The sequence below is a fragment of the Paramisgurnus dabryanus genome, chromosome 12 (assembly GCF_030506205.2).
Source record: "Paramisgurnus dabryanus chromosome 12, PD_genome_1.1, whole genome shotgun sequence".
Lineage (NCBI taxonomy): Eukaryota > Metazoa > Chordata > Actinopteri > Cypriniformes > Cobitidae > Paramisgurnus > Paramisgurnus dabryanus.
In genome coordinates this window covers 26,961,622-26,983,423 of record NC_133348.1, presented here as the reverse complement: position 1 = coordinate 26,983,423, position 21,802 = coordinate 26,961,622, and the positions used below count along the sequence as shown (strand labels likewise).

At 36.0% G+C, this 21,802-nt stretch overlaps 1 protein-coding gene across 2 annotated transcripts in view; it reads left to right on the top strand.

Annotated features, from left to right (window-relative positions):
• ralgps2 (Ral GEF with PH domain and SH3 binding motif 2) overlaps window positions 1–21,802 on the top strand; it is a 151,957-nt gene that overhangs the window by 42,703 nt on the left and 87,452 nt on the right. For both annotated transcript variants that reach the window (XM_065257378.1, XM_065257377.1), the window contains exon 5: window positions 4,272–4,322. In XM_065257378.1, the coding sequence (XP_065113450.1) occupies window positions 4,272–4,322 (51 nt within the window). The remainder of the gene's footprint in view (window positions 1–4,271; window positions 4,323–21,802) is intronic.

Genomic DNA, 21,802 nt, shown 5'->3' with positions numbered 1-21,802 from the left:
AGTATATGCCATCTGAGTTGGCTTTATATATTCAAGCCTATGGATGTCGTTTTTTGTTTTTTTTTATGAGCATTCATTTCTTGAAATAGTCCAAATTGACGCAGTTATCATTTTTCCAATTAGAAATTCCTGAGACATCAGGGGTGTTTTTTCACAATTGGCATGAATTATCGGTAATGTACATCTTGTGAAAGCTTTGCAATAATACCATGTATTTATATTTCATTGCATTTTCTTCTGATTCCATCATAAACTTGCACAATGCATACTGTTGTATTAAGCTGGCAAACAATCTCGGCTTCATCACGGATAGAGAGGTGTTCCCTGATCTCTGCGTCAGTCCAGCTTGAATGTTGATTTGCATTTAAAACCACTTGTGTCAAAAGCTGAACAATAACTACGTCACTGTGAAGACACTCATGTCCTCACTACAAAACTCCACTTATACGGCATTGTGTTTGCCTTTTTTTCACACAGGATGTTTTTACGTGATGTGATACTACTAAAGGGATCAATTCTGGGATGTGCTTGCGTTACACAGAAGGCACTCTGGCAACTTTCTGCCAATTTTCTGGAATCAGAGTGATGTTTGATTATAGCCTAATGGCTATGAGGATATGCCAGTAACTTGGATATTTGTGTGCACTACTCATGGAAACAACCCAAGCATTAGCCACATCGATAGAGTTTCTGAATTTAGGATTCTGACAGTGGGATTTTTTCTGGGATCAGTTATTGTTTTCGTTTCTAAAACCAAGCCAGGAATTTTTATGAATAAGCAAAGGAAATTGTAGTAGAGTACAGTTTGGTGGGCAGAATAGTTAGATGTCCAAAAACAAGCATGGAAATGTATAATTAATACTGGCCATGCATCTCAATGTCACCAGGGGGAGCTCTTTGCGTTCGGCTGACCTCTAACAGGCCCGACGGGCTGACCTCATTCTGCTCACGTCTGGCTGAAAGTGTCCTTATCTGGGGTACAGAATTTCTTTCTGTCCTTTATTTATTTATGGGCCAACCCATTAACCTATATAGAGTACAATATTTCAGTCTGAGTCAAGGAGCCTCCGGTAAATGGTATTTTATTTATGAACACTCTTCACAGTAAACTCCAGCAAATATGACATCTGTGCATACGTGGAAAATGTCCTGTGTATGACAATTGAGCAGTGGGCAAAACATGATTTATTATTTATAGGCCTCTCAGACACCATATCGAATCAAACATGGCATATTTAATTTATGTGCCGAACAAACTTGCTAGAACACACAGACAATTCAATGAGGCTTTTCAAGTAGTTTTATTATTTCCACTGAGCGTTGATGATTTCATTTTATTGAGCTTTATTGTTCTTAAACTGGGCTTGGTTAATTGGGACGACATTAAATGAGTTACAGTATCTGTATTTGGGTCAGTGACAAAAAACGGTTTGGCAAGATGAGAAATTCAAAAATCTTGTTTAAAAAGTACGGTTTATTTCAATGCACATAGTGTATTTATGCAATAAAAAATTACATTTGCACCTTTTGTATGAAAGTTAAGACTGAATGGACCTGAAAATGTCAAATGATGTAACCGCCAGTTGCGCCAAATAGAGAGAAATATTAAAATATTTAATCCACCTTAATGGCATGTCAGCATAATCATCATAAAAAATCATTTTAAAATATACTTTTATTTTATTAATTGTATTAATTTTATATAATTTCAATCATGTACATTTTTATGTGTTTTTTTATATTTGTCCTGATATATGCTGAAAACAGCTCTGTTTTAAAAAAAACAATTGACAAATTATGTAAAAATGTATGTAAAAAAATCTTATTACCCTAAATTAGATGATTATATTTTATTCCACATTTTTTATGAATATATTTTATATTTTTATTTTCAAAAATAAAGTTACACCAACTGACACAGACCGGTTAAACCACATTGACATTTTTGCAATTATCCCCCAAATATTCTTTCAAAATGAAATACAGGCATGAAAATCCCTCACCTTTCGGCGAAATTCGCCGTTTTGAATCCAAAAAAGGTGACCCACGTGAATCATGTAGATTCGATGAGAAAACATTTTTTGGGTGGGAGGGGGGTATGCGCGCGTTGTTTGAAGACACGCCCTTCGCCGTCATCCAAACATGTATCACAGACATTAGATTTGTTTGAGTTCATGCTGCGCTGCAAAAACCGACAGGCAGGCAGGTGACATCAAAGTATCACGAGAGTGAATCGAGAAGCCATTAGAAAGTCTGCTTTCGAACGGCTCTCGCTCTACTGTGATGTCATCCGCATTTCTGTGTTCTACGTCATACAAGCTTGTTGAAGCTGCGTAGAGCAACTGCCTTCGGCACGTAAAGTCAACACAAAACGCTGTAAAACTATCATTGTAGAATTCTAATGCGTCAATCAATTAAAACAACACATCTACACAGACTGACACTGCAAAGTGACCTAAAAGATTTTTGTTGGAATGGATTGGAACGAATTATGGACGTACTCCTCGCTTGTAAGTCACATTGGTCTACTAGTCTAGACTACGGCTGTAAGTACTTAAATGTAAATATGGTGAAACTGCTAAATATTGCATGAAATGCTGTAATAAGAACATACTGTTACTAATACAGTTAATAAGAAAGTTTACCGTTTACAGTAACATTTAAGCGATTTTAGACTATTTGAGCGACAAAGATGCTAAAGTGAACTGTTTTCAGTGCGCATACGCGCACAAACTCAAAAATCACGCAAACGCATATTTTTTTGGGCTTGACAGGAGATATACGCACAAACTTTATTGTAATACCACAGTCTCTGCAAGTATTCTCATAAAAACAGTCATTTATTATAAGTGAGAAGTTGATCATGTGTCAGTGTATAGAGCTTCTCCGTTGTTAAAGGGACAGTTTGTCTCATAAGAAATGCTTATGTTTGAGTCATAATGTTTATCAAACTACAAAAGACAAAAGGAAAATCACTTTTATAGCTTTAAAAAGATTAATTATATTTAATTTAAAGTATGAAAACAGTGTTATGTTAATTTGATACTGTTTTTCTACCTAATCAATACTGTTAGATCTTACTTTATTTGTAACTTTGTTCTTTTCTATTTTATATGCTTGTAATGTCTTGATTTGTTCTTATTTTATTTTCCCACATCACTTTTTTGCTTATCTGAAAATTATTCAACCCATGACTCAAAAACCATAATGTAATTCTTTTAACCAGTACTATATTGTAAAATTAAGTCTTTTTAAATTAGATGTAGGCCTTCAGGTCCACCCTATTGCAAAACCAACTTAAAATTGTATGGCCTTGTGACTGATGGTCAGATTATGGCAAAATAAAATTATTGCAGATGTAAAATAGTAAGGGAATTCTACTTGTTACAGCTTTCCACATTTATCAACCAATTTAATTAAATATGTTTTTTTTTTATTAGTCAAATGTTTACATTTTAAATCTAAATTGTCCGTCAGAATTAAATAATTGAAATAATGGTCATGTATGTTATGGTGGGAATTTTGTTTCTGCGCACGTGGAGGGATGTTGAGTTCCTTCCTTCTTTTTTGTCCTTGGCCATTCACATGCCTGAAGAATAAATAAGTTAAGTTACAGCATGTTCCCTAATGAGCCCATAATATTTATTCTGGGGGGGTCCTCCCATCTCACGGCCCCATCAGAGGCCACATCGCCCCTCGAGCGCCCTTCTCACCTTTTTCACCCCTGACCCGTTTTCATGCCTGGAAATAAAACCAGATATTTTAGACTTGGTCCCCAAAAAATAGAATGTACTGTTTAAATAAATCTGCAAATTTATTTTGAAATTTTAACCCTTTTACGTTTAATTGAACCATACTGACACAAAATAATTACCGTCATGTCTTTGACTCATTAACATTACACAAGAAATGCGCACACATTATATACAGATGTTTACAATAAAGTAGTCATTTTAAATTTGTAATTTGTAATTAGATGTCAAAGTAAATGGCAAGATATATGAATTTGTGCTATACATTAAAACATATTATATCTTTTTATTAACTATTCACACAACTATGTTTCACAAATTAAAAGTCTTTTGTGCTAATGTGATCAGTTACACCCCAAATGTATCTAAACATTTTTCATGTTGGATGGGGTTTAAATGATGCTGTTGTGACAACATCGACACTATTTTAACCGTGTGATGTTGTGATATGATGCTGGAAAATGTTATAAGTATGTTATGAATAATTTGTGTGCTAATTACATCATTCTTCTTCTGCAGGGTCAGATCACTCTTATGGACGCTCCAGTGTTCAAAGCCATCCAACCTGAGGTATGAACACATACTTTTACCATATCACCGGCCATAAACTGTTTTCTAGCCATAAGTCTGTTGTACATGCAAACAAAACCAGATGAGAAAGAGCGTAGAACAGGATTTGATTTTTAAATGGATTGTGGAAAGTGTGTATTTGACTGGAGTCATGTGGTTGGAGGGGAGGGATTTGTGAAGTAATGAAAAATGCGGATGGTGCATGGTTTACCATTGTAATGCAAAATTGCAAAGGCTTTCTTTCTTTTTCCTCTGACAGTTATAGGGTGTTCCAGCAGAGGGCAGTAGATGCACAAAGCTGCACTGAAAGTTATTTCATGTTTCAGCTCGTACCATCACACAAACATACACATGTATAAAGGATTGACTATCTATCAGAACAACTGCTGTGCATAGTGCACAAAATAAAAAAACTTGCAGTTTTCACTAATAGACCTTTTGCGAGTAGACTTCACAGGTACGTCACTGCAAGGTGCGAGCACAATGTGGTGGCAGAAAAACAGTGGAAATGAATTACACACAAGTGAAACGAGCAAGATAACTCACTAGAAAATGTCTTTTTGTGCTGTTGAGTGTCAGAATAGGAATGCCAAAAAAAGAAGACCTTCATTGTTATAGTATACCATCGTCGAAAACACCATTTGAAGATAATCGTAAGTGTTTATGGTTGCAATAAGCCCTTAAACGGACAGACTGGAGTGATGAAATCATTTGAAAATCGTTTAATAATTAGAATAGAAAATAATTTGAGAAGATGTCCGGTGTTCTGTCGAAGTCTGATCCCTTTATGTGTTTCTAAAAGCTTTTTCATTACGTTAAGGTTATAATTTATTTAAAAGGATTAAAGATTTGAATAATATCACCATTTATTAAATATTTCATAATTTTTTCGTTTATCTATTAATTCTTTTTACCTTATATCATAGCCTATGTCTTCCTGTTTGTTCTAAAATTATTATTTATATACATACTTTATAAATATAGCACACACACACACACACACACACACACACACACACACACACACACACACACACACACACACACACACACACACACGATGTAACGTGTTATTAATATAAAAACAGGCCTATACAAATTAATTTGTATGTAAACATGATAGTTTTAGAGCAAACATGTAGGCTATAAATATAAGGAAGTAATAATAGAAAACAGGAAAATAATAAAATATTTAATAAATGATATTATATAGAATACATGATTGTATTGCTCTTATAAGTACTGTAGTGATTCGTACTGTAAAAACAATTGATTTACCAATAAAGAACAATACATATACATTACATACATGCACACATATCAGTAGCCAAGCCATTTAAACTTGTAATTTATCTAAAAAATAAACATAACGTGGTGAAAACGCTATAAGAAACATTAAACTATAGAGAAACATAGGGGAAACAGAACACCGGATCCATAAAAATCACAGTTTAACGCTAAAACACACCGCTATTGCAGAGCTGTCACTTTCTGCCACCAGTTGGGCTCCGCCCACAAAAAACGTCATCTCTGTTTTCAAACACGCAAAAGTTCTATAGGGTGCAAAATACAGCACCAGAAACTCTTTTCAACAAATGAACAGCAAATCACCAGAAAGAAATAGATCATCCATAAGTTTTGTCCTTGTGCCATTCTAGACGTAAATCAAGACTTCTCTACGGTTGAACACAACTAATTTTATATTAAAATCTTGCTGTTTATGATCTTATTTGAGAGTCGATATGTATTTAACAATGCTGATATGTATAATTTAATTACAGATATGTACCTTTGAGGTACCAGTATGTACCTTAAAAGGGACAGAGAATGAAAAACCATTTTTACCTTTTCTTTGTTGAATAATGGAAGTCTAACCGCATTCACAAACATACAAAAAGTGCTAGACATGCTAAACATCTCAGTCTCATAGAAATTCCTCTTTTAGGGGCTGGACACACCAAAACTTTTAAACGCGGCTGAAAACGCCTTGAGGACGCCGAATGCCAGCTTTTTTTCAGTTGAGTGCCAGCTTTCTTTAGCTGAGCGCTTTGATAGCTGTGATACTTCAGCTGCGAGCCGGTTGGTTGCTGTGGTAATGTCCCGCCCCTCCTCCACTGTGATTGGGTGGCCGTGTGAGAACTGACATTGACGAGCGGAGCTTTTCTCCCAAAGTTGAATCTCTTTCAACTTTCGACGCTCAGCGCCGAGCGCGGAAAAACCGCCGAGCGCCGGTTTTCAGCGCGGAAAAAACCCGCTAGCTGCTGGCTTATTTGAAAAACGCCGAGCTTCCATTGGAAACAATTGAAAACATGCGCCGGCCGCGGCCGTAAAAGTTTTGGTGTACACAACCCCTTAGAAATGTCAGCCAGAAAACAGCCCAATCTGATGCTTATGACATCACAGGCATCTCACTGCCCCTCCACTTTAAAATAATTGGCTACATTTTTTGAGTGGCAGCAAAGTCAGCCAATCAGTAATCAGATTGCAAGTTAAGCCAGTAGGGGGAGCCAAATTTGTGCAAAACCACTTGTTTAAAATCCCCCACCCTAATAGAGCTATCTGAGAGAGGTTTTTAGGAATCTTCTAAGGCATTACAGACCCAAACAAAAAAAAATTTGTCTACATGTCACATCACAGAACAAGGATAAATACCCCGTTCAATCATTCTATGCCACCTTTAAAGATTCGAATTAGCAGTCTTTATAGTGGTCTAGCTTTTTAAACGTACTGCCCCAGTGACAGCTTTTGTACTTTTTTTGAGGGGGTATAAATGCGATGTTGACACTCATGTTGTCATCCAATTGTCTAATTCCCGTTGTTTGTTGTTGTCCAATTGTTGTCAGTTGTTTTTGTGATCCAGCTACAAACCGTTTCGTACCCCATTAAACTCAGATCACCTAAAACACATACCCAACTAATCATTTTTGGTTCCTAGAATGTTCTGGGAAAGTTAGTTTTTGGTTCTAAGAACGTTCTTAAGAACATTCCCTTGTTGGTTAGTTGGGAACGTTTTCGTAAATAGAACGTTGTCTTTAGGTTAGGGGAATGTTCCCCTAATTTTATTCTGGAGTAATAATACACAAAAAGGGGTGTTTGTGTAGCTGCTTTCTTAATTCACTGAATTAAATGTTGTCTAGCATCTTTTTTCATCTCTTTCTTTCTCTTTTCCTGAGCGACTTATTAGGTCAGACAGCTTTTCTCCACTTTCAATAAGGGTTGGCCTTTCAGTCCTATAAAGTGTAATTTATACGGCATTTGATGAGGATACATTTGGCACTTTTTTCTGACTGTAACAGACAACACTAGGAAACAACATAGGCCTATTATGTGTTTCGTGTCATGGGTTTGCAGGAAATTATCTGGTTGTGAATGTTTCTGTCTTTATTTATGGTAATTACAGTAATTGGTGTAATTAGGTCTACCGTTTTTTTGTCATTTGCTTGTGTGATTGATTGTATTGCCTCGCTTTGCTTCCATCATCTTGGCAGCAGTGTTAACATAGACTTGGCCCAATATTGTGTGGAGAGAGAGAGAGAGAGGTTGTGTGTGCTTTCTTTGAGGAGGTGAGGATATGGTTCTTGGTCTCCAGAAGATTTTAGAGAGCTAATCTCTGGTTTTCCAAATGTCTGGGATTGATTTAGCTGACGGTTAAGCAAAAGTGTGTATCAGTTGACAAATTTCTTTCATAGATCATTGGTTCTTTCTAGACTTTCTGGATGAGATCTGGCTATTTATCTTAGTTGGTGCATATCCAGATGTTAACAGTTCTACTGTTATTTGAATGTGATTCGTTGAAGGATACTTTTCCTCAATTTGGCTGTGCATTATTTTTATCTTAGTCGTCTACTCAGCCTTACACGTCCTTAAAAGTGAAGCCAAAACATTTCGATCTCCCCTTGGTTGCAGTGTAGGTCATAAACCACCTCAACCTCTGCTTGTAAAGGAATGGGCTGTGAGCTAAAACTTAAAAATAAAATAAAATAAAAAAATAATAATTTTAGTTAGTTTAGTTATTTCTTATCACACTAATGTACTTTTTTTAATGTAAGTTTTAAACCCTGCTTTGTAAATGTTGAAAATGTTTATCATTATCCTATCTTGTTGTTATTATTATGACCATACTTGTTTCTATGGTTCATAAGTGTATGTTGTTTTTGCCAGTTTACAGGGCGATGTAATCTAATGGCTGTTTCCAAGCATTTTTATGCTAAAATAAAGCCTGTTTTCATTTACATTACACTGCCTCACATGCCTATTTAATGGCCGCAGGTGCGGGGCAGGTTATAAAAATAGATACAGTGGGGCGGGCCAAAAAACTTCATATAAGCGGCACACGTGGGTTTAAAAAACCCTGACCCATGCATCATTACTTTACATGGAAAGTCACCATTTTGCGCCGACATGTTTCTACAGTAGCCTGAAATGGACAAAAAGCTGTACAGATCGCGTTTAGTCTCTATGTTGTTTTTCGTTGGTGTTTTTAGAGGCAGCTTGCATTGTCACTTCATTGAATACGCACACAGAGGAGAGAAAAATGTCAGCTATCTTGCTCAATCTGGAACACAATGCAAGATATTTGTAATGAAGCAGGAAACAGAAGCACCATTGACTTCCATAGTAGAAAAAAATACTACTATTCAGAGTCAGTGAAGCTCAGGGTTGGTTGCAAACATTACAAAATCTTTTCCTGTTTGAGAACAAAGAAATGAATACAGGTTTGTAACAACATGAGGGTGAGTAAATTTTTTTTGAGGGAACTATCCCTTTAACATGAGTGTAAAATGATATAAAGGTTGTGTAATGACAATAACAATGAGTAAATAACAACATCATTTTAATCTTTGGGTCTCTATGCATTTGTCTGCCTCAGTCTGCAGTCTCCAATCTGACAGGTTGGATTTATGTGATTTACGCTCTACATAAAAGTTAACAGTGCACAGTTTTTACCAAGTAGATATAATACATCAGCCAATATTTGAAAAGTCCATGGCTTTAATCTTTGAAAAGATTCTTAGGGCTGTATCTTATTTCTGATTTAACTGCCTCTAAACAATTACAAATAAAGCAAATTGTGAGTGGTCACTTTACTGTACAGCCTAGGTGTGGGTAATTCTTGGCTAGAAAAAGCAACAAGGTATAAGACTTACGCTGTTAATAAAGCATGTCTTTGTAAAGGGTCTTCAAACTAATAAGTCCCCAAATTCAACCTTAACTTTTAACCCTTTTTCACATGCGATATGTTTTGTACGGCAGCCATATGAGCTAATAGATTCAATGCACGCCAGAGACTTATCAAAAAAGTTATTCGAAACGACTTGTGGGATAACATCACTTTAAACGTCACTTTTTCCAATTCGTGTATGAATACATCCCAGTCACCATCCCATCACGCTTTTAAACAGGGCTCTGGAAGCAAATTTTGACCCACTATGCCCCGGGTGAAATGGAAAGGTTTGTCTGATTGAGTGGAATATCAGCAGTGATATCAGAGAACTGGCAGTGTTGGCAACTGGCATATTTCCTATGTCTTATTGAAAAACTTAATTGATGTCTGTTTTATCAACTCTGCAGATCATAATAAAGATTTTTAATGAAGTAGCTATATTAAAACAGGACGTTTCAATATGGGGATGTTAAACACATCATAACACAAGCCTGCTGTTTTTTATTCTTTGGCTGCAGTTCATCAAATTTACTGATTGCTTGTTGTTCTGAGAAGGAAAATCACGTGCGTGTGTGTGCATGAGGGTTTGTGTGTCTACATTTGTACCTAGAAGTGAGCAAAACCTCCCTTTGGGGGCGACCTCATTTGTAAAACACTTCATACATATATGAAGTGTTCTTCTCCACACAGATCTTCTCTAGATCAGTCAGGTTTCTGGCCTGTCCCTGAGAAACAGATAGTTTGAGCTCCCTCCAAAGATGCTCTATTGGGTTTAGGTCTGGAGACTGGCTAGGCCACGCCAGATCCTTGATATGCTTCTTAAAGAGCTGACCACATGATTTTCTCCCATGACTCCTCTGGATCATCCACATGGTAATTGGCAAACTTAAGACGGGCCTGGACATGTGCTGGTTTAAGCAGGGGAACCTTCCATGCCATGCATGAATTCAAACCATGACGTTTTAGTGTATTACCAACAGTAACCGTGGAAACGGTGGTCCCAGCTCTTTTCAGGTCATTGACCAGCTCCTCCCATGTAGTTCTGGGCTGATTTCTCACCTTTCTTAGGATCATTGAGACCCCAGGAGGTGAGATTTTGCATGGGCCCCAGTCCGAGGGAGATTGAAAGTCATGCTTCTACCATTTTCTAATGATTGCTCCAACAGTGGACCTTTTTTCACCAAGCTGCTTGGCAATTTCCCCATAGCCCTTTCCAGCCTTGTGGAGGTGTACAGTTTTGTCTCTAGAGTCTTTGGACAGGTCTTTGGTCTTGGCCATGTTAGTAGTTGGGTTCTTACTGATTGTATGGGGTGGACAGGTGTCTTTATGCAGCTAACCACCTCAAACAGGTGCATATAATTTAGGATAATAAATGGAGTGGAGGTGGACATTATAAAGGCAGACTAACAGGTCTTTGAGGGTCAGAATTCTAGCTGATAGACAGATGTGTATTATTTGCAGCTGTATTATACAAATACATAGTTAAAAATCATACATTGTGATTTCTGGATATTTTTTAGATTATGTCTCTCACAGTGGGCATGCACCTACGATGGCAATTTTAGACCCCTCCATGATTTCTAAGTGGGAGAACGTGCCAAATAGCAGGGTGTTTAAATACTTATTTTCCTCACTGTGTATATATATATTTCTAAAATACTTTGCACAGAGCTGTCATATAGCTTTAAAAGACTTGAAATATGACATGTATAGGCCATCTTTATGCTACTTTCTTGTTGCTTTTTTATATGTCTTGGTAACTGCTTAAAGGGATAGTTCACCCCAAAATGAAAATTCTGTCATCATTTACTCATTTTTATGTTGTTACAAACCAGTATAGACCTAAAAATTTTTTGTTCTGATGAACACAAAGGAATTTGTTTTGAGGTATATTTGTAAACAAACATTAAGGGCAAGTAAAAGATGGGAACCTTCAACTTAAACTAATTTGATAAATGCTAGTTTTAGTTTCTCTTTGATGTATTCCCTCAGGAGATGCTTTTATGAGGTTTAAATATGCTAGTTAAAAGTCTTTAATCACGTGATTGGTGCTTATGCATGTTTACATGCAGCAGGTTTATGTTTGGTAGTTACAGTTACACTGGAATGCATCTGTAAGCATTATCTGGAGGGATCAATGTTGGTTTTTGGTTTTGAAGGGGATGACGCACGCAGTATTTCAGTCTAGCTTGAACAGTTTGGAAGAAGTTGTCATACGTACTGTCATAAAGAATGCTGATAGGGTCTTAGGAAAAGACCACCATGGACTGTTAATAAAACACATGGATATGATGCTTAACATGAAAGTGTCTGTATACCATCACTGTGTTCTGTCACAGTGATAAAAGTAATGAAAAATTCTGTCTGAGATATAAATTGGGTTGTTACTAGTTATATTTGTGTTTAGACACATAGAATATGCATGTTTACTCAAAAAAGTATTAAAAATTAAAATCTTAATTTTTAAAATAAATAAAAGTTAGTGAGAAAGTACATTTAAAGGAATTTTTCACCCCAGATTAAAAAATAGGCCATATTTTTCTCACCCTTAATCCATCCTAGGTGTATATATGACTTTCTTCTTTTAGCCAAACTCAGTCAGAGCTACATTATATTAAGTCTGTGTAAAGTTAATTTAGAAAATTGTTTCTAAACACATTATAAATATTAGAAATGCATTGCAAGCACTGTGAACTATGTAGTACTGAATTGCGGAGTTCGACCGTTAAAAAGTTTTTCTCCATTTCCGAGTTCAGGATTTTTGGGGTGGGCCTAAAATCATGGATCGATTATGCACTGACCCTAACATCCATTCATGTTGTAGAGTTGTTCATTTAAAAGTTAAGAGAGAGGGTGTCATGACAACAGCAGCTTTCCCACGAGTGGGCGTGGTGTCAGCACTGGCAGAGGACACGCCCCCAACATTTGAGAGCAGATAATAGGCTTTATGCCCAGCTGCACTACTTCCTGAACTTCAGCCAGCTCCTTGTTTCCTGTCTGCCATTATTGGACAAACTGATTAATCCAGGTGTGTCTGATTATTGTTGTTGTGACTACTGAGGTCAGGCACACCTGGATTAATCAGTTTGTCCAATAATTGCAGACAGGAAACAAGGAGCTGGCTGAAGTTCAGGATGTAGTGCAGCTGGGCATAAAGCCTACTCTGCTTCTTTTTCCAAGATTTTAATAACGTAGAACTATTTACTTGGCAATTTTTTATCATTCAGTTTTGGCTGGGCAATTAATAATAATGGTAACATATTTTTTCTTTGTAAAACATACATTCCAAAGTATAATATCATAATTTGTACTCCATTAGATTTCATAAATTTAAAAGAAATATAATATTTAATTTTAATGTATTTAACATACTTAAATATTTAATATTTAAGTACATTAAACTTCTAGTACTTTCGTACTTTTACTTGAGTATGAAAGCATACAATTTTAATGTAATTAGGTATTAAATACGTAAGGAATAATCGACCACGGGGCGTTGAATTATTAAAAAATAATGCACACCCAAGGTGGTAATGTGGCATGTCGCGAAGTCGCAGGTGTGCATTATTTTCGAATAATTCAACGGCCCGTCATCAATTATTCCACTTATACCACGGTTACCACAAAAATTGCTCTGGAGGTTATTTTTAAGACATTTTAAAAGGTTAGGTGTGTGGTTTACAAAAAAAATAATGAACACCAATGGAGAATAAAGCTTTCAACAGGCCTGTGGTATACATTTTAATATGCAATATAAAGGAATAAACAGTATGAGTCGATGGTTTAGAATGTAGTGAAGTAAATTTTTTCCCAAGACAAACACTATGATAAAGTACAGGAATAATTAAGTACTGTCCACCTCTGCTTAAAACACATATTTAATATCGCCTTACGAGGACTTGTGTATGATCTAAAATTGTGGCATGCAGGCTCTACTGTCTACGGCAAGGATGGGTTTGAGGGTTGGTAATATATATGCTCATTTTTAATCTGGGATAAATTATTGTTTCAAAATAGTGTAGTGGTCCTGCCATATGCAAAAGTTTGTTACGTAAGAATCTTTCATATTAAAAAAAAACTTTCTGAAACTTGTACAAACCCTGGCGAAGTGCATCCAGCACGAAAATCCTCCGTCATACGTCTAACTGCTTTTTTGACACTTTCCCTTTAACTTTTTTGACATGTTTAGCATGAGGAATCTAACTCTTGAACAGTGTTAGGAAGTCAGAATGCATGAAATAGCTTAACCCCCCCAAGTGCATTTGTTTTTGTATGTTTGTGTTTTTCTGTTTCTATGTTGCAACATAGGCAATTTGGAACCAAATTTTCTAAGTGGCCCCCTTTTCCATTCTAAACTTATTTGTGTGGTTTGTATAGTACCATTTCCTTGGCGGTATGCTATCTAATGTAGTCTCTATAGACTGATTTTGATTAATGTGTGGTGTATACATTTTCTTCATGTTCTGTTTTTACAAGACAAAACCACTACTGCAGTGTGTGTGTGTGTGTGTGTGTGTGTGTGTGTGTGTGTGTGTGTGTGTGTGTGTGTGTGAGAGAGAGGGGGGGGGGGGGTGGAAGACAATTTCTGGGAAAATTGTTCTGTTCTTAGATTTATAATCTTCAGGTGAAGGTTCACTTTCAGAAACAGATGCAGGAATTGCTTGTTTGTCTTGACTTGTGTAGTATCATTCATTTATTCAGTTTCTTTCATTTATGCATTTGGCAGATGCTTTTATCCAAAAATACTTATTAGTATGTGTGTTCCCAGGGTTTGAACCACTGATCTATATAAATGACTGAATTGCGCTTGACATCACAATTGTGAAGCCACTGCGCTGCCATATTGGTATGCCCAAACATTCTATTAAATCAATGGACTTTATCAGATTTTAATGATAAAACATCACTTTACTAGTCTCCGAATTTGTATCTGAAGTCTTACTTTACATTATTATACCAAGGAGGATTAAATAGCGACTTTATTCTCCCTAAATAACGGCTTTATTCTCCCTAAATAACGCCTTTATTCTCCCTAAATAACGCCTTTATTCTCCCTAAATAACAACTTTATTCTCCCTAAATAACGACTTTATTCTCCTTAAATAACGACTTTATTCTCCTTAAATAACGACTCTATTCTCCTTAAATAACGACTTTATTCTCTTTAAATAACGACTTTATTCTCCTTAAATAACGACTCTATTCTCCTTAAATAACGACTTTATTCTCCTTAAATAACGACTTTATTCTCCTTAAATAACGACTTTATTCTCCTTAAATAACGACTCTATTCTCCTTAAATAACGACTTTATTCTCCTTAAATAACGACTTTATTCTCCTTAAATAACGACTTTATTCTCCTTAAATAACAACTTTATTCTCTTTAAATAACTACTTTATTCTCCTTAAATAACGACTTTATTCTCCTTAAATAACGACTTTATTCTCCTTAAATAACGACTTAAATAACGACTTTATTCTTCTTAAATAACGACTTTATTCTCCTTAAATAACGACTTTATTCTCCTTAAATAACGACTTTATTCTCCTTAAATAACAACTTTATTCTCTTTAAATAACTACTTTATTCTCCTTAAATAACGACTTTATTCTCCTTAAATAACGACTTTATTCTCCTTAAATAACGACTTAAATAACGACTTTATTCTTCTTAAATAACGACTTTATTCTCCCTAAATAACAACTTTATTCTCCCTAAATAACGCCTTTATTCTCCCTAAATAACGACTTTATTCTCCCTAAATAACGACTTTATTCTCCTTAAATAACGACTTTATTCTCCTTAAATAACGACTCTATTCTCCTTAAATAACGACTTTATTCTCTTTAAATAACGACTTTATTGTCCTTAAATAACGACTTTATTCTCCTTAAATAACGACTTTATTCTCCTTAAATAACAACTTTATTCTCTTTAAATAACTACTTTATTCTCCTTAAATAACGACTTTATTCTCCTTAAATAACGACTTTATTCTCCTTAAATAACGACTTAAATAACGACTTTATTCTTCTTAAATAACGACTTTATTCTCCTTAAATAACGACTTTATTCTCCTTAAATAACGACTTTATTCTCCTTAAATAACGACTTTATTCTCCTTAAATAACGACTTAAATAACGACTTTATTCTCCTTAAATAACGACTTTATTCTCCTTAAATAACGACTTTATTCTCCTTAAATAACGCCTTTATTCTCCTTAAATAACGACCACCTTTATTCTCCTTAAATAACGACTTTTTTATGAATTTTGAGCAAAAAGCAGAGATAATTGCATTGTCGTGAAGGACTTTTCACGTGAGGCGCTACTTCCGGGTTGTATAAGTTGCGCAAGTGCACCACCCGGTGGATAAAATCTGTTTTTTTTTTTAGCTTGGGCCTAATCCTCCTAAAACGCAAACTTCCTAATCATGTACATAGATATTTACTAAAAGTTGTAACAGTAAGTTACTATACATTCATCTTTATTACAGTATCAGATCAGCGGACAGACCGCTGAATATTTAGTATTAATGACAAACGTGCTGAATTATTAAATCTAAATAAATACTCCTGCTTTGTACCGTATGTGCATGAATAATTTGCTGGTTTTGTAATTATTTTATCTTTACAAGGTACTTAAACTTATTCAGAGAAATAATGCTGACTGTTAAGCTGGGCGTACACGGTGCGAATTCTGACGGTCGGAACGTCGTGAGCTCTCGCACACGACACGAGTGAGTTTATACGAAAATAATTCGGACGCAGTCACACACGACAAGATTTTACTGTACGACTTGACGAATTCTGACGTAAGCATTTTCACACCTGTGAGGATGAAAGGGGGTTCCTTTCGTTGTGGCAGAATGTACAAAAAAATAAAACAAAAAGAATAGGGTTAAGATATTGGCTTAGTATATAAAACAGCCTGGAATTTCTGTTCTTTTGTATTTCTATTTATGCATTCCGAAATTGCAATATAGGTCTAGTTCTGTGGCGGTGAAGGAATTTCTCTGGCAGTGATTGTTCGTGCTAGCACATATGCGGTTTTACCGTCTTAATACATCATGTTTGTAGTGCCAAGTAAATATGCTATTATTAATGTTACATATATTGTTGCTTTTTTATAAATATGACCGTTCAAAAAACACATTCAGTGGGCCTATTTATTTATTTGTAAATGCAGAATGAGGAGCAATGAGGTAAAACGCAAGCTAACGTTACACGTCTTTCCCTTTATAATTAAATTATTAAGACAACACATCTATAGCCAAATATTAATTTGTAAAACGAAAATAATTTAATTTAATATAAAGCACATTGTCTAGGCTTGTTATGTGCAAATGTTCGGTCAATGCGGTGTCTTGAAGTAAAAGTGAGACCGCAGCATTTATGCTGTAACTGCACAAAATAAATGCCATACAGAAGGCATTGCATATTAATATAGTGCATTTTCACAGTAGGCCTATGTAAATTAATACATAGCAATACAAATATAGTATGAAAACAAATTAATCATTATTTAAATAAAGTTTCAGAGATAGCCTACATTTTTAGTCATTTAAATGTTCTCATCATTTCAAAACAAGCTAAGGCTACCATATAACTTACACTGGCCTATATCATTTGTTTCTTTGGTCGAAAATATGTAAAAGAATATATATGTGGGTAAAAATACCGAACAAGCTCAGTTGTTAAAGCAGAAGCTCTATAATAAGATGGGAAACATCGTCTCCGCATATGATCATCATGTTTATGTACTCTCTCAATAAATGCATATCTTAGCCTATTAAACATGGACATTCCGTTGCTTTTTTCTGTCGCGACAGCCCTTTTAATATCCAATCATTTATGAAACTACAGCAACTTTGGCACAGCTTGGATTACACAAAAATTGCGACATTCTTTGTACATCCTGTACTATTTAAACCAGTGGTCTCTGCACGGAGTCTAATAATTTTTAAATGTATTTATTACATAATTTAGTTGGCTTATTTTATGTTTACATTGTAAATAATGATAAAACATATTAACAAGTAAAGAAAAATCAACAAGTAAAACAAAAAAAGTTTTAATATCAAAAAGCCTCGTTTAATGCATTGTGGTAGCATTTATCAGAACAGCGGTATAGCCTAAAACAACTACACTCTCTCCTGTTTCCACACACATCCAAAGCTGTGACCCGACATCACAAAAACACGTATGACAGGTTTTTTTCAGGCAAATAAGCTGATCAAGAGGTCGTCACTGAAAGGACCTGTACATATTTGTCATTAATGTCCGGTCACCGGAGTGTGTATGTGCACGAAACATAGCCAGCTATAGAGTAGTCATCAATATTTGAGGTAGCAGTGCTACATTTGTCTTTCTTCTTCTGCGTTTTGTACATTCTGATTGGTCAACTTCAAGTGCTTTGCCAGATCGTCTCGTACACCCGCACCAACACTACGAATTTATACCGACAGCTCCCGAACTTTTTTGACATGTTTAAAAATTATCGGGAGGTCGTAAGGTGCTCGTAACCTGCTCGGCTCGTAATTCCTCTCACACAGTGCGAGCCGCGACCATACGAGCATGTACGATTTGCTCCCGAGGAAAAAAAATCGCATGCGAGCCCCTACGACAGCAAAAATCGCACCGTGTACGCCCGCCTTTAATGTCAAAAACTTTATTTATACCCGTGTCATTAACAGAATGCAGCAGACACACTCACCTTAACGGTTTTTTATAAATCCCTTATCCTGCCCGATTAAAACATAAACATTGCAAATAACACCAGAATTAACTATTAGTTTACGTACACATATCCTAAAAATTTATCTTGTGGGATAAAATGATTTAGATCATGATTTTAAATGTAAGTCAATGACGCCCTCTGCCGGTTGGGAATCCCAAAATGGCCGCTCAAACTCTGCTCTGGCTTCACCTCACGCTGTTCTATTAAGCGTTTTATGTGCAATCCAGTCATTTATATAGATCAGTGGTTCGAACCTATGACCTTTCGAATTGCAAACACAAGGCTCTACCACTGAGCTATATAGGAGCACAATAGTATGCTCTTATTAGTTGTCTGGCATAAGATTTGTGGTGGCAGTAAGTTCACTTAACTTTAGGCATTTTGTTCAGAGAAAAGTTTAATCCCCATAGTACTGTTTTATATGTGTCCTGCATACTTATATTAGAATTCCGTTGCCATAAGGTGTATTAGTGTGCCATATTACTTAACAATAACCAGGCGTTTGATTTACTCTAAATCGGCATCACTTCTGCCAAGCACTTGCTCATCTCCTATTATCTATGATTCCCAGCTGGATAATCAGTTTCCACGGATACCTCCAGTTGTTTATCCAGGTCTGGAAATTTTTGTTCAACAGGAATTAATTTTAATTCCCATTTAAATCCTTTTAACAAGTAAGAAATGGGCGCCTACGCAAGTGCACAAGCACAGATGCATCAGTGCTGCTACATCTTCAAATTATGTTGGGTTTTAAAGACAGTGAGGTCTTTTAGCAAACATGAAAGCGCAAGGCACGCAGATCCTCTTTCCTAGGATTTTCCACTGTTTTCAATTCTTTTGGCTGATTGCAGCAGCATTGATGTCTGCTTGCATTTGAATGAAGGTTTAGAGAAGTAAAAGCAGTGGTGTCGAACATCTTTATTAGAATTTTGCTGAAGATAAAACATTATACCATGCAAAATGATTACAAAGCATGCCCCCCTTCCCATAAGCACATATTTTCCAAAGCTTTTTTGGTTTAACTCTTGTCTTGTGGCATTGGTCCATTTGGGTTTATTTCCATATACACAATTTAATCTGCCATTATTATGTTTACTGTATTTACTATATCATTTCTAATCTATTTGACATAGGAACGCTGATTCATTATGAGTCACTGAGTAAGATTTAAGGTCATGGAAATTATGGAAATTGTATGAAATAAAATTAAAAATATGTCAGATGTCGGGAAAGCTAATGTAAGTATGCGATACCGTTTGTGTAAATTACCAAAAATTGTGACCCCACCTGTGAAAGCATGGCTTAAGTCGCGTGTTTTAATTATGAGATTTAGGGTGTCAAAGTATTCATGATCATAAAAATGACAAAAATATGTAATTTGTGATAATTGCTGTAAATGACAGAAAAATAAGCCTTCAGTATACAATACATAAACTTTTATTTATAACGTGAAAATACCGCCATTAGTCATTTTATTGACACTGTGCTTTATTATTTTGCGCTAAAAATACCTGAACATGGCTTGTTAAAACATTGAGTTTCATTGGTTTCTATTTACATAAATAAAAACAAGAGAATGCACAAAATGAAAAATGTAAAAATTAAAGGGAATGATTTGTTTCAGGAAACTCTTTTCTGTCATTATATTAACATAATAATAAACACAAGCAACAATCGGAACAGTGAGTGCGTTTACATGCACAGTCTTACGCCGATTATGCTAAATAAACTGATAACACGTGGGGTCATGTAAACGCGTAAAACTGTTTTCTTTAATCGGGGAAAGCTCATAAACGGCGTAAGCAAAAACCGATCGGCACAGGTAGTTTTTTGCTCATTACGCCGATTTCGCGTGGCATGTAAACACCTTAACCCGCTTTCTCACGGTTTTGTCCATGTGCGCATGTCTCCGCGTATAAAAAGATAAACGTCACACGCGGAAGTAAGCGGAAAGTAATGCATAAAAGTCTCCGCTTGACTAAAGCAGTTGGCAGAGAATTAAAATAGAAGCTCATGTTACATTTACAGGTTCTGCAGACACGAGGAGAGATACAACAGTACAGCTTAAGACAGATATGCCGTTGACTTTTTGATCGACTATTATGTACTATAGGCGGTGACGTCACTGCCTGCGAGAAAACTGATAATTCTCCAAGTACCATGTAAACGCAGTTGTCTGCATAGCCGGCTTATTGATTTGCATGTAAACGCATGAAAACAGTTTTCTGTAATAAGCAGATTTTTGATAGTTATCCGCTTATTCTGTTCATGTAAACGCACTCAGTGTTAAACAAGGCATAAATATTGTGACTTTAGCCCAGTGCAGATATTTTTCATGTCATCATGTCATCGGGTTTTGTAGCTCAAACCTCTGACTCTATTTTAAAGATATTTTTAAGCTGCCATTTGCCAAAATAATCTGTTTTTGGATGCGTTTGGTTTGGACCAAAACGGTCACGAAATAACGCAATATTTGTCATCTGTCTCAAGGGTTGTGTGCTAAAGATGCTGTCATAGTTTGGAATACAAATGTAATCAGGGCTCGAGAAAATCACTTTGTTACTTTTGTCCTGCATTACTTTAACCCCAGATTTTTCATACCTTTTGCAGCTTTGTAATAGTTTGACAGTTTCTTTGGATTTTATTTTTATGTAAAGTACTCTTCATATTTATCACCTCATGAACAGTCCGGGTTTGTTTCCCAGCCACAGTCGCGCCTTAAAACAACACAAAATTTAGCGGGGTTGAGCAAAAGTAATTTTTTCAATCAATGAAATTTGAATTTTATTAGCCTTTAGGCCTGGGGAGAGCCCCTCTTGGGGTTCAAATCCAACTCTTTTCATCACCGCCTCAGATCTTGAACCACTAGGCACCACAAGCAATTTGTAGGATAATATATAATTGTTTCTTTTTGAACATGAATGGTCTGCCAGCTGGAACAATGGACATGGTTAAATGAAATAGACGTCGTTGTTTAAGTTAGGTCTTAGAAATCCATTACATCACACAGAGAGGGGAAATCAATATTTTTTTAACCATAAAGGTAGCGTATGATTTCACCGAATCTCAGTAGGTGACCTCTCTCATCGCCAGTTCTGTTAAAGTCAACGCTGGAGAAAGGGAGGAGATGTGTTTTTGGAGATTCATTTTATACAGGAGAAATTGATTCAGCAGGACTGATTCCATTGGCATGTGTCGACCGTCGCCGCTGTTGGAGACACAATGCAGAACGTACAAGTATTTCGCTCTGTGTGTGTGTGTGTGTTGGCCCATGAACTCACATCTGTGTTTGTGTACAGTATGTTGCTAAGCGTCTACCTCAGTCTTTCACAGGTTGCTGAATTATTAAGTCTTTGTGTGTGGTAGTGTGACCTCACGGGGATGTGCGGTTATATACGGGTGTCGGGTCTGAGTAAAGGATGTCTGTGATGGACTAAATCAGTCATACCTTGTATTTGTGTAAACTTAGTGAACTTTGTTTGATTGTTAATTTCATTCGTTCTGCACTTGTGAGGGTTTTAGATGTCCCATCAGGAAGTCCCACGTCAACTCGCCTCTACGTTAGCAGGAATCAA